Source organism: Malus domestica, chromosome 09 (assembly GCF_042453785.1).
Source record: "Malus domestica chromosome 09, GDT2T_hap1".
NCBI classification, from domain to species: Eukaryota; Viridiplantae; Streptophyta; class Magnoliopsida; order Rosales; family Rosaceae; genus Malus; species Malus domestica.
Window position 1 is genome coordinate 30,862,537 of NC_091669.1, and position 10,895 is coordinate 30,873,431.

Below are 10,895 nucleotides of genomic sequence, written 5' to 3' on the forward strand. Positions count from 1 at the left end.
AGAACAGTGATGGTCACTCATAATTCGATCTTAGTTCAGCCATGAAGAAAAATGTATAAGAACAAAAGTTAAGTAACCGCTATGGATGCAAATTTTGTACAAGACAAAACTGATGAAATCAAACCTGCAAAATAACAAACACTGTTAGCCTTTGATGAACACCAAGAAAAATGGGAGGGTGTTCGCAAAGGGACCTCTGATGCTTAAGTCAAAAAGATAGTTTGAGAGAAACTATAAACTAGAGAGAGTTCTGGTATTAAGTGGCAATGATCGTTTTCCTGTTTGACTTGGCTACGTATAGACCTAACCATGGTAGGTAGCCGGGCAGGGAGGTTGCAAGCCATACTAGGTAGACATTAACTTTTTGCTCATGATGGAGCAAACTAGTCTATGCAGTCTTGCCAACTAGTAGTTTTGAAGGTCCCTGTTAGTAAGAATGCATGCGCGATGGACACCCTAGGGGAGACTCTGAAAAGCCCACTTTCTATCACCATTGGGTCAAGTTTGGATCGGTGGTAGGAATATCATGAGCCCTAAGCACCTTTGATACATTGATGGCCAAGGGCCTAATACTCACTTGGCAGACAGGTGCCATAGTCCCTCATGGAGGGCAAACAGGTGCCACGTTCTTTGGAGTGATTTGTGGTTTGCTCACGACATCAAATCTAAAATTGTCATAGCAAGTATATAGTTCATGTGTCCTTCTCCTATTGGACGTGGTTAAATTATGTCTCCACAATATCCTACCGATGAATTAACATCAAACGGCTAGTGGTCACAATTTTCTTGGACTATGAGTCTAGAAGAATGTGACTCCTCTCTATGTTTTAAATATGTACTTTTTATAGAACGTTGCCAAGTCGAGAAGATATTTGTAAGAAACAAAAATGCTTTAGCTAAGAGCAGGGATGGAGACAAAAACATTTTTAAGCGAGATCAACTTTTTAACAATTGATAAGATAGAAAATTTAACATGTAATGGTATACACACAAATTTAAGATATTCATTCACAATATTTTCTCCTTGAGTCAATTTTCATGTATTAAAGCATGCATAAGCAAATTTTAGTCATATGCCCTGCCCAGACTCTCTTTTTGTGCTGTATTGGTGTTGACTGTTGAATGAAATATATATCCTCCATTGCTCTCAAAAAAGGGTATATATATGCATAAGATTAAAGTTCAACCTCGACCTACTAACTGAATCGAAAATGCTCCACAGAACGTTTCATTTACTATATATTCGTTGTGTAAAAAGCACTCACAAAATGGCAAGGTTTATATACCTTTACGCCAGATAGACTATCTCGTCCATGGCACTTTGAATTTATTTTCTGGTTTTCTCATTTCTCTAAATAGTTTAAAGGAGTAAAACCAATATTTTCAAGTGTTGTTTTAAGGGTGAGTTGAGCAGTACTGGGAGTGACTAGAAGCTCCCAGCTTTAAAAGTCATCGCAGTTCATCTTAACAAAGAAAATTAAAGAAGACTCTAATATATTCTATGGTTAATTTGCAAGCAATCAAAAGAACCATTTAAAACTTTGGTAACAGGTATTGAAGAAAATTGAGGTTCTACCATAAAACCGACAATATAAAGAGTAGATTAATTACTTATAAGCACATGCAAGATCTCTCTATCCATCGATATAGAATTTATTCTCAACACATATAGTCGGACAAATTAGCAATAGAATAAAGCAAAGGAAATAGACTTGAGCAAGGTAAGTATAAATGTCTAATTCCTAAAGTTGCTTAATTAATTCCATTCGGAATATATCTGTGTGTGTGTGTGTGTGTGTGTGTGTGTAAGGTGTCGATAACATATAACACAATCTCTGGATGCTGCTTTGTGTGTGTGTGTGTGTGTAAGGTTCCAATAACATATAACACAATCTTTGGATGCTGCATTTTGTGCGTGTGTATGTAAGGTTCCAACAACATATAACACAATCTCTGAAAGCTGGATCATTCTGCAGGTGAGTTTCTCCTACCAACTGCGTACAAATTTTAGATTGAAATTTCTGCTGTTTTTATTTTTTATTTAAGTTATTTAGAGATAGGCTCTTACCACTCTTATTTCTTTAGCCAATCTCTGGATGCTGCATCAAAGGTGGATCATCCTGCACGGAAATTTCTCCTACCAACTGCATACAAATTTTAGATTGAAATTTCTGCTGTTTCTATTTTTTATTTAAGTTACTTAGAGATAGGCTCTTACCACTCTTTTTTCTTTAGCATAAGCCCACTCTTATTAAATCATTCAAATAAAACCCAAATCATTAAGATGCCATGTAGACAAATAAGTGACCTATTATTACAATTTTTTTTACAGCTTATGTAACATAACCCTAATTATGTCAAACAAATCTAATTGCTCACCCTAATTATGAAAATAAATGGCTCATTATTACAAAATTATTGACCCATGGTTTTCGTCACCCGTTTAGTTTTTTCTTTTCTTTTTTTTTTGAACATATTATATATACTAAGGGGAGGGGGTGAGCTTAACCTCACAATAGGCTAACAATAATGTGGTTCAAATTTACCTTTGCCAGAATTAAACTTAAAACCTCTCACTTACAAGTGAAGATGAATACCACTATACCGTAGTGTACTAAATGGCCTCACTGTTTAGTTTTATACTTGTCTAAAAATCAGATATTTTCTGAATAAGTTGTATAACAAATGTAGATTCTAAGTTATAAACTGAAGGTCAAAATGTCATTAGGGGCATTTTAGCCAGCATCCGAAAATACAAATTGGATGAAATCAAACTTAATTAATGAATTTGCTTAGTTTGAGCCTAGTTATTGTGTTTTTGTTAGAACAAATATGAGCGATTTGATATAGATGCCTCGTTTTTCAATTTCGTTGATTAAACATATGTTTCTTTTAAGAGTTTGATTAAACATTTTTCTTACAAATTTAGTGACTAATTTCATTTTGTAGAGGTTCAATTTTACACTTTATTTTTATATACAATTTTTCATGAAATTGTATGCTACCACCTTAAAAAAAATTCTCGTTATACTTTCATTTTCCTTTTTCTTGTCCTATTATTCGTTTACCTATGCATTTTTGTAGTTAAATGCATCTCTCATTGTGGCGATTTTAGATTTTTTTATTATTTATTATAATATTTATTATATTGAATTAAATAGAATGTTCAAAACTCATTGTCACATACATAAACATAGTAAATGTACGTTTGGTTTTGTGATCATTTGATTATATTGGTAGGTTTGATTATTTATACTATGGTTACATTTGATTTTTTGGTACATTTGGATTTTTGGTACATTTTGTTTCTTGTTACATTTAGAATCTAAACGTATCAAAAGTCGATACTTTTATTTTCAAATGTACGATAAGTTTTAAATACATTTTTTTGTATAATTATACGTAAAATTTAATGAATTAATGTTCTTGTTGTAGGCCTATTTTACTGAACAATTATAAGGAACACAGAGAACAGGCGGCAGGTGGCAGGTGGCAGGTGGCAGGCGGCACAGAGGGAGAGAAGGGAAAAATGTAATTGTGAGGTGTGCTTTATATAAAAAAAAATTAAATTTCAAGGAGTAAAGTCATATTTTCAATTTTTATTATGGTAATAAATTTTTTGTAAGGTTCCACTAATAAATTTGGTAATTCAATTAATGGATTGACACCATTTGTAATTTTTGTTCTTGTTAATATATAATACAAACTAGAGTAAGTGAGTCGCATTTGAAGCTGAAAAGAGTTGACGATGACAGACTCAGCTAGTGAGAGCAACGCAAAAGATGATGACTCCGTAATTCAGAGAAGTGAGAGAGAAATAAGTCATGTGGGTAACCAAAGTTGGAGCGGAAACGAAGAAATTGAAGACGAATTAGCGTCCTTGATAGAAAAAAAGCTTCCCAAGAAATCCACAGAGCCAGTTCATACTTGCGTATTTAGAGTCCCTACTAAACATTTCAGGGAGAATGAAAATGCTTTTTTCCCACAAGTGGTTTCAATCGGGCCGTATCACCACCAAAGAATAAAGTTTCAAGGCATGGAACAAACTAAGCTACGGTATCTGCGTTCCCTCCTCGACCGCAAACCAACTCCAGATACCAGTCTGGGGAAGTTTGTCAAAGAAATTAGAAGCAGAGAAGAGTTTCTTCGTAACTGCTATGACGAAAAGTTTGATCTGAGCAGCGATAATTTTGTAGAAATGATGGTGGTCGATGGTTGCTATATTTTAGAACTTCTCCGCAGGCCAAGTTTCCGTGTGCCAGGGTGGTTCTCCACATTTAAAAACGACTTGTTGCTGCTTGAAAACCAGCTTCCGTGGCAAGTTCTGGACTGTTTATTCAACCTCACAAAAACATCGCAAGAGGTTTCTCTATATCAACTTACTAAGGGCCTTTCCGGAATGAAGCATAATCCCTTGGAGAAATGTGTTATGAAAAATTTACTTGACGCAGTAAGAAATTCGCTTGTTGGATCATTGCTGAACACAAGGTCTTATGATGTAGATTGGACTCCTATTCCCTCAGTGACACTTCTCGAGGAAATTGGAGTCAAATTTCAAAGTGCATCCAATGAGAGAGATCTGTCGGACATAACCTTCAACTTGGAAAATGGAGTGATGGAAATTCCATATGTGATGATTCGATCCAACACAGAATCCCTGTTCAGAAACCTCATAGCCTACGAACAGTGTCTGGACAACTTTGACAAATGTCCCATTTTGTCTTACGCCATGCTATTGAATCAGCTTATCAAGTCTGCCAAAGATTTAGACTCTCTCATTCAGAAAGGAATTATAGACACCGAGTTGAGCGAGGAGGACACTGTTTGTTTCTTCAATAGGCTTCGCTATAGCACTGAACGCATAAATTTCTTTTACTCTTCCCTCGCCCGGCAAGTGAATGAATGTTACCATCGTCGCTGGCTAAGGCGTTGGCTTGCAAGGATCAAAAGGGATTATCTATACAATCCGAAGTCAATCTTGTCACTTTTCTCAAATGCGGTCATCCTTGCTCTCATTCTTACCGTCCTGCAGACTGTATATGGTATTCTAGCCTACTACAAACCGAATTAGTAACCTTCCAATTGGTCAATGTTCACCCAAGCACCTAAAAACAAACAAAGGCTTCTGTGACTGCAGGCAAAGTTACGAAATAATGAAACTCTTTGAGTTTGTATTTATTTGCTTATTTTTCTTGTAAAATAAAGCAGTGATGTAATTGATAGTTTGATAATTATTGTAAGGACAAAATTGGTTCTTACTCCATGAATTGTGTGTAAACGAAAGAGCATGTGTAATTTCAAAAGGCTAAAGTATAAATGTGAAAACATTGAATTCAATAGAGGTGGTTTTGCTCACAAACTAAGACTACGAAACCCTCGAGCAAGTTAGGCTGCAGACTCTGGATCATCGACAAATGATTGTGTTTATTCTTCGTAGGCAGCTTCTAAGCAGCAGACTCAAATATAATGTAAAGAATAAAAAAATATGAAGGGTCATTACTCGGTAGGATCTGGCGTCGTTTCCGAATGTTGCTCACCCTCTGGTTGAGCAGGAGCCTCTGGTTTTGATAAGTTGGGAGTACCATTCGCAGCAACGTCTTTGGCAGGTGAAACAGGTGTGCTTGCACCTGCAGCTCCAGCTGCGGTTGGTGAATTAGTTTTTCCATTCTTCGCATCCTTTCCTTCCTTTGCTTCCTTTGCGTCTTTTCCTCCTTCCTTGGCATCCTTTGCATCATTTCCTCCCTTTGCATCTTTTACATCCTTTGCATCATTTCCTCCCTTTGCATCCTTGACATCTTTGGCAGGTGGGGACGGCATCATGTGTGGTGGAGGGTTCTGTTTCAGCTTCAGGAAAATCTGCCGCATCCTTGAAAGATCAGTCGGTTTACCAGGTTTTGGGCCCTGGATGACAACGATTGAGGGCTTCTTGTCAGGATCTTTCTTCCCTCTCTTCTTCTCAATATTAGGAACCTCGCGAGGAATCAGCTCTGCTATTGCTTTCCAGTAATGTTTGTCAGCTTCTTTGTGGAACTTCTCTTGGTTGGCCAGGTACAGCTGCACAGAAATTCAAATTCACATCTTAGTTATGAAGCACTGATGGTGGTCGTAGATGCATGTACAAGCGAGCAAGGGAGAGGGAGGGAGGGTGAGAGAATTAGGATTACGGAAGAGGTCGAAGATGATGGGTTTTAGAATTACTACCTTCTCCCTTTCTCTGTTGTGAGCTTTGTTAGTTTCACAATTGAGCTTCCGCTTCTCATAGAAGGCCCGCTTAAATTCGTCAGCTTCCTCGATAATCTGGTTCCACATCTTCCTCTCTCTGTTTTCCTTTTCCTCTAGATGGATGACATTTAGACTGCATGCGTTGACGCAAAAAGGTCAAATCAAAATATTTCAATGCGTTAATCAGTGCAGATGAAAACAATTGAAAAGAAAGCAAGGCATAATTTTAGTAGACTCATTTCTTTTAGTTAACCTAGAGGTCGCACTTGGTGCGATGGCAAGTGCCTTCGCCCATGAGCGGTAGGTCTCGGGTTCGAGACTTGGGAGCAGCCTCTCCATAAATAGGAGTAAGGCTAGCCGACATTCACCTCTCCTAAACCCTGCGTAAAGCGGGAGCCTTGTGCACTGGGTACGACCTTTTTATTTCTTTTAGTTAACCTGCTAACAACTAAAACCAATAATGCAGGGACCTAGGATTTCACTATGTTTCAGGCTCTCGGCCAACCATACAAGGAACTCCAATGTCTTTTAACTAAAAAGGTACGTTGCTTACCGTACTACAATGGAATGGAATCTGGGAAAAGCTAGTGCTTCGAACCCCATATTCCCAGGGGAAACAATATAAGTAGTTAACACGGAATCCATTGGCAATTCAACACATCTAGTTTCTATCCAGTGAACCAGACGTGAATCTTAGGTTCCTTTTAAAGACTAGAGGAGTCATTGCAATCCATCTTATATGGCGGTCTGTGACTTGCCATTCATTCCCATAGCAACGATCGGAATCAGCTTAACGAAAAAATTCAACAACTTATGCAAGGATTCAGTCAAGATCAAAGCTCATTTTAAAGTTCCCAACAATCAACGAGTTGATCATACCCTTCTTTGAACCGTACGAGCACGTCCTCTCTCCCCATTTCAAATTTACACCCACACAATACTCAGACACAGTAAATGCGGTTTACAGGCATAACCCAATTATCAAACACAAGGACAAATCCCAACGTCATTAATTCAGACCCCAAACTAAGAACAAAAGGTAATGAGCACAGAATCACAGATACAGAAATCAAATTAAACTAGATGTTATTAAGCCCCTGAATCCCATGCATGCACATTGTACAACATTATTAATCTTTAAACACATTTTAAATCCAACCTAATCAAATAGTTAATGTAATCGTGTTATAATTAGCAGAAGTTTTGCAAGTAAATAGTATGAATTCAAGCCAACAAATTAGGATCTGAGCTCACCGACGCCACTCACGGCGAGCAAAGCCTTCCTCTCGCATCTCCTCCGGCGGAGGCAGCACCGGCTCACTAGAGGCGAAAATGTCCCCGTCATCACCATCGCCGCCACCGCCTACGCCATTGTCCTCGGGCACCGCCGAATCAAAAGGTGACACGAATTCCGGGTTAGGAGTGGAAACGCCGAAGCCGTATACCTCGGGGGACTGCTGCTGCTGATTAACGTTGGCGCTGTTGTCACCACCGGGGAGAACGACGTCGTCCTGGAAATCAGAGTGGAGAGGAGGGGGAGGGTCGACGGCGGAGGAGGAGAAGTCGTCGTCGTCGTGGGTAGCGGTGTTGAAGGAGGAGTCGTAATTTTGGGAAGGGAGGCCGGGGTCGTAGCCCATGTAGGCATCGTCGTCGAAGGGCTGGGCGGTGGGGGTCGTGGGATTCGTCGGCGTTGGGAAAGGAGTCGAGGGACGACATGGTTGGTAGGGGAAACTAGTTAGATTAAAATGAGGATTAAAGAGAGTTAATTAATTGGAGTTATGGCCTTAATCTTGTTTTGATTAAGTGAGATCGGCGTGTTCGGATCGAGAGACAGTGCGTGGCCGTGGATGACCATCTCTCTCTGAATGACTGCTACGTGCGAGGGAAGTAACGATAATTGTTGGTGCAATACTGGTCTGTATTTATATTGCATGATAATTTAAATCGTCTGTGTTCTAATGGTGAGGTGAGAAATCAGACATAAGGCTAATTTTCTCTCTCTCTCTCTCTCTCTCTCTCTCTCTCTCTCTCTCTCTCTCTCTCTCTCTCTCTCTCTCTCTCTCTCTCTCTCTGAGAGTCCATTCTTACTGCTGTGTGTGTCTCTAATCTTGCCAAAATCCAGAGCCGCAGTCCCTAGCTATTGCTGGGGGCGTGGAAGTCCCTTCCTCCTCCCCTTTGTCTCCTCTTTTCTTCCCTGATTTTGCTTTCTCCCTCTGCTCCTCACCCCGATTTGGATTGTCCCTCACACCCCCACAACGTTCGTCTTCTTTGACCATCTCCGCTTCGATCGGCAGTCACGGTTTACCGCGATGTGTTGCGGCTACCCGGGGGAGAGTGTGTAGTGTTCTGGTGTTCTCACTAGATCGGGTGTTCACCACACCACCACTTTCCCACTGTTTGCTGCCATTGTTGGCAGCGTTGCTCAGGTCTTGCCACGGGCTTCTTCCCCTTTGGGGCTTGTTTCTTCCTTTGTGGCTGAGCTCGAACAGGTGCTTGCGTGAGAATGATGCGGTTGGATAGGCGTTTGTCAGTTGGAGGCATGCAGGCTGGCTTCTCGTGTTGGTTCACTGTAGCAGAGGCGGTGCAAGCAAAAGGCTAGGGTTTCTTTTGATCTTTTGGGCTCTTTTTTCTTTCACTTTGTTGGTCCGTTTGCGCTTGTATTTAGTTATCTTTGGGCTTTGGTTTGGGTCCACTTTTGCTTTGTGTTAATCTTGTAATTGGGCCTCTTGTGGGTACTTTGTTGACTTTTGCCTTGAAATACTATTTCCAGTTTACCAAAAAAAGAAAAAAACAATTTAAATCGTCTGTTTTAAAGTGAGTCTATAAAAGATTATTTTTGTAAAAAGATAATTAAACCTGAAAGGTCTCCAATGTATGCACATATCACCATTTGTGATAATGTATTTTTATCGAATAAAATCAATTATCGAAATCGTTTTATTTAATAATCATTAGTTGAAGATCACTCTGAAAAAATAGAGGGTAATGCTAGGTAGACTAAAACTTTAAACCAAATTTTATGAACTAAATCATGTGGTTGTTAATGATTGGATTATTACTTAAATGCTGATGAACGTGCAAATTTTCTGTTGGTGACACATCATTTGCCTTGCAAATTTGGTTTAAATATTCAAATTGGAGATCGTTTGGTCATCTAAATGTATCAAATAAATGGACAGTTCATAATGAACATGTTGCTTAGTATCTATACTGTCGATTTGTTCTATACATTTTAATGACTAAATGATTCCGATTAAAATGATTTTTTGTATGGATGATCTTTAAATGAAGATTAAGAAATTGAACACTTCAAATTATGAAATTTATACGATCAAGATACGTTATTCATAAAGGAGATTGAGCTCTTCCCCAAACATAGGAATGCAAGTATTATCTAATCTGAAATCGTTTAGTTTAGATGGTTATCCAATAAATACATAAATCATATATCTTACTTACATTGTGATCGGAACATGGAGTGGTACACCACGTATCACTAGTCATTTGCATGCTATTGTTTGCTAACTCTTATTTTGGTCTTGCAGCCCAAGACAACATTGAAGAAGTGGATGTTAGGCCAGAAGAACAAGCTACAGATGCTTTGGTTCTTCAAGAGGTTGTTGCTGAGGTGGCAAGGCAGAAAGTAGGGTCTAGTCGAGTTGTTGGGGACGCTGGAGACATTTCCGAGCTCTTCAGCAATTCAAAGGTTGAAGCTGGACCTGAAGTGGAGACAAGGGCTTCTCGGTAAGCAGGGGCGACTGTTGTAGAATATTCGGAATCTGAGCCCGAGGAGGGGCCTCAAGCTCAACTAGCTTTGCCTGGCCCGATAGGTATTCCTACTAAGAAGAAGACCAGAGCTCAAACTTCTCAGGCCTCAAAACCTTCCTCTGCCCATCCAGTAAATGGGCAGAAAGAAACAGAAGTCCTCTAGGAAGTAACTTATTCTTAGTTTGCCTTTCTTTGATTTTTCTGATTTCCAAGCTAATTTTTCCCTTTTATTGGTAATCAGGGCCTCTAACTGCTGAGAAGCATGCCCCCATCTCCAAAGATGGGCAATCAGGCAGAGAAGTCTAGTAAGAGGATAAGGAAGTCCTTGCCAAGATCCTCGAGGAATTGAAGGTATAACTTTCAATCTTAGAGTACTAGGTTAATTTTGAAATTTTCTTCCCTTAACACTTTAGCTGATTCTCTATTGCTTTCTTGAAATAGAACACCAGAGCAGAGGGGACCTTTCAGCTCGAGCCTTATTCTCCTCTTGCTCGATCAGTGTGCTTTCCTCCTTCTCGGGCCAAGCCCTCAGAGGTATACTTCTTTCTCATTCCTGGTTAATTTTGTGATTTTCTAAGTTTCAAAAGTTAATGTTCATTTCTGTTCTTTTTTAGGCAAAATGTGGTGCTTCTACGCCTCAAGTCGGGCAAACCTCACCCTCTACCTTTTCCATTCCTTTTCTCGCCATGGTGTTGACTCTCACTTCCCAGTTTAATCCAACAACTAGGGAGTTGTTGCATTGCGTGGAGGATGATAGTACCTCAGTAAATTTGTTTCTTTTTTCCATGAAACCTTTAGGAATTTTCTTCTAAGTCTTTCCTTGACTTATAATTTGTTCTGCCCTTTTCTAGTCTTCTCCAGTGCATAAGGACACCAACCAACTACTGCTAGCTTTTAGGGAGCCA

General features: G+C 39.3%; 2 protein-coding genes across 3 annotated transcripts; one reads left to right on the forward strand and one right to left on the reverse strand.

Moving 5' to 3' along the window:
- Window positions 1-1,758: 1,758 nt before the first annotated feature.
- LOC114827042 (UPF0481 protein At3g47200-like) lies at window positions 1,759-5,263 on the forward strand. 2 transcript variants are annotated; one of them, XM_029108529.2, is made up of 3 exons: window positions 1,759-1,976; window positions 3,436-3,542; window positions 3,711-5,263. In XM_029108529.2, the coding sequence occupies exon 3, from the start codon at window positions 3,749-3,751 to the stop codon at window positions 5,069-5,071; it is 1,323 nt and encodes a 440-aa protein (XP_028964362.2). In that variant the 5' UTR covers window positions 1,759-1,976; window positions 3,436-3,542; window positions 3,711-3,748; the 3' UTR covers window positions 5,072-5,263. The 2 variants fall into 2 exon arrangements, with proteins under 2 accessions (XP_028964362.2, XP_070660724.1); XM_070804623.1 differs by having other exon boundaries at window positions 1,780-1,976; window positions 3,756-5,263.
- A 50-nt stretch (window positions 5,264-5,313) lies between these two features.
- On the reverse strand, window positions 5,314-7,999 carry LOC114827159 (clathrin light chain 1). The gene is made up of 3 exons (XM_070804624.1): window positions 7,477-7,999; window positions 6,202-6,355; window positions 5,314-6,054 (listed from the first exon to the last, which is right to left on the reverse strand). The coding sequence occupies exons 1-3, from the start codon at window positions 7,857-7,859 to the stop codon at window positions 5,497-5,499; spliced, it is 1,095 nt and encodes a 364-aa protein (XP_070660725.1). The 5' UTR covers window positions 7,860-7,999; the 3' UTR covers window positions 5,314-5,496.
- Between the last annotated feature and the right edge of the window lie 2,896 nt (window positions 8,000-10,895).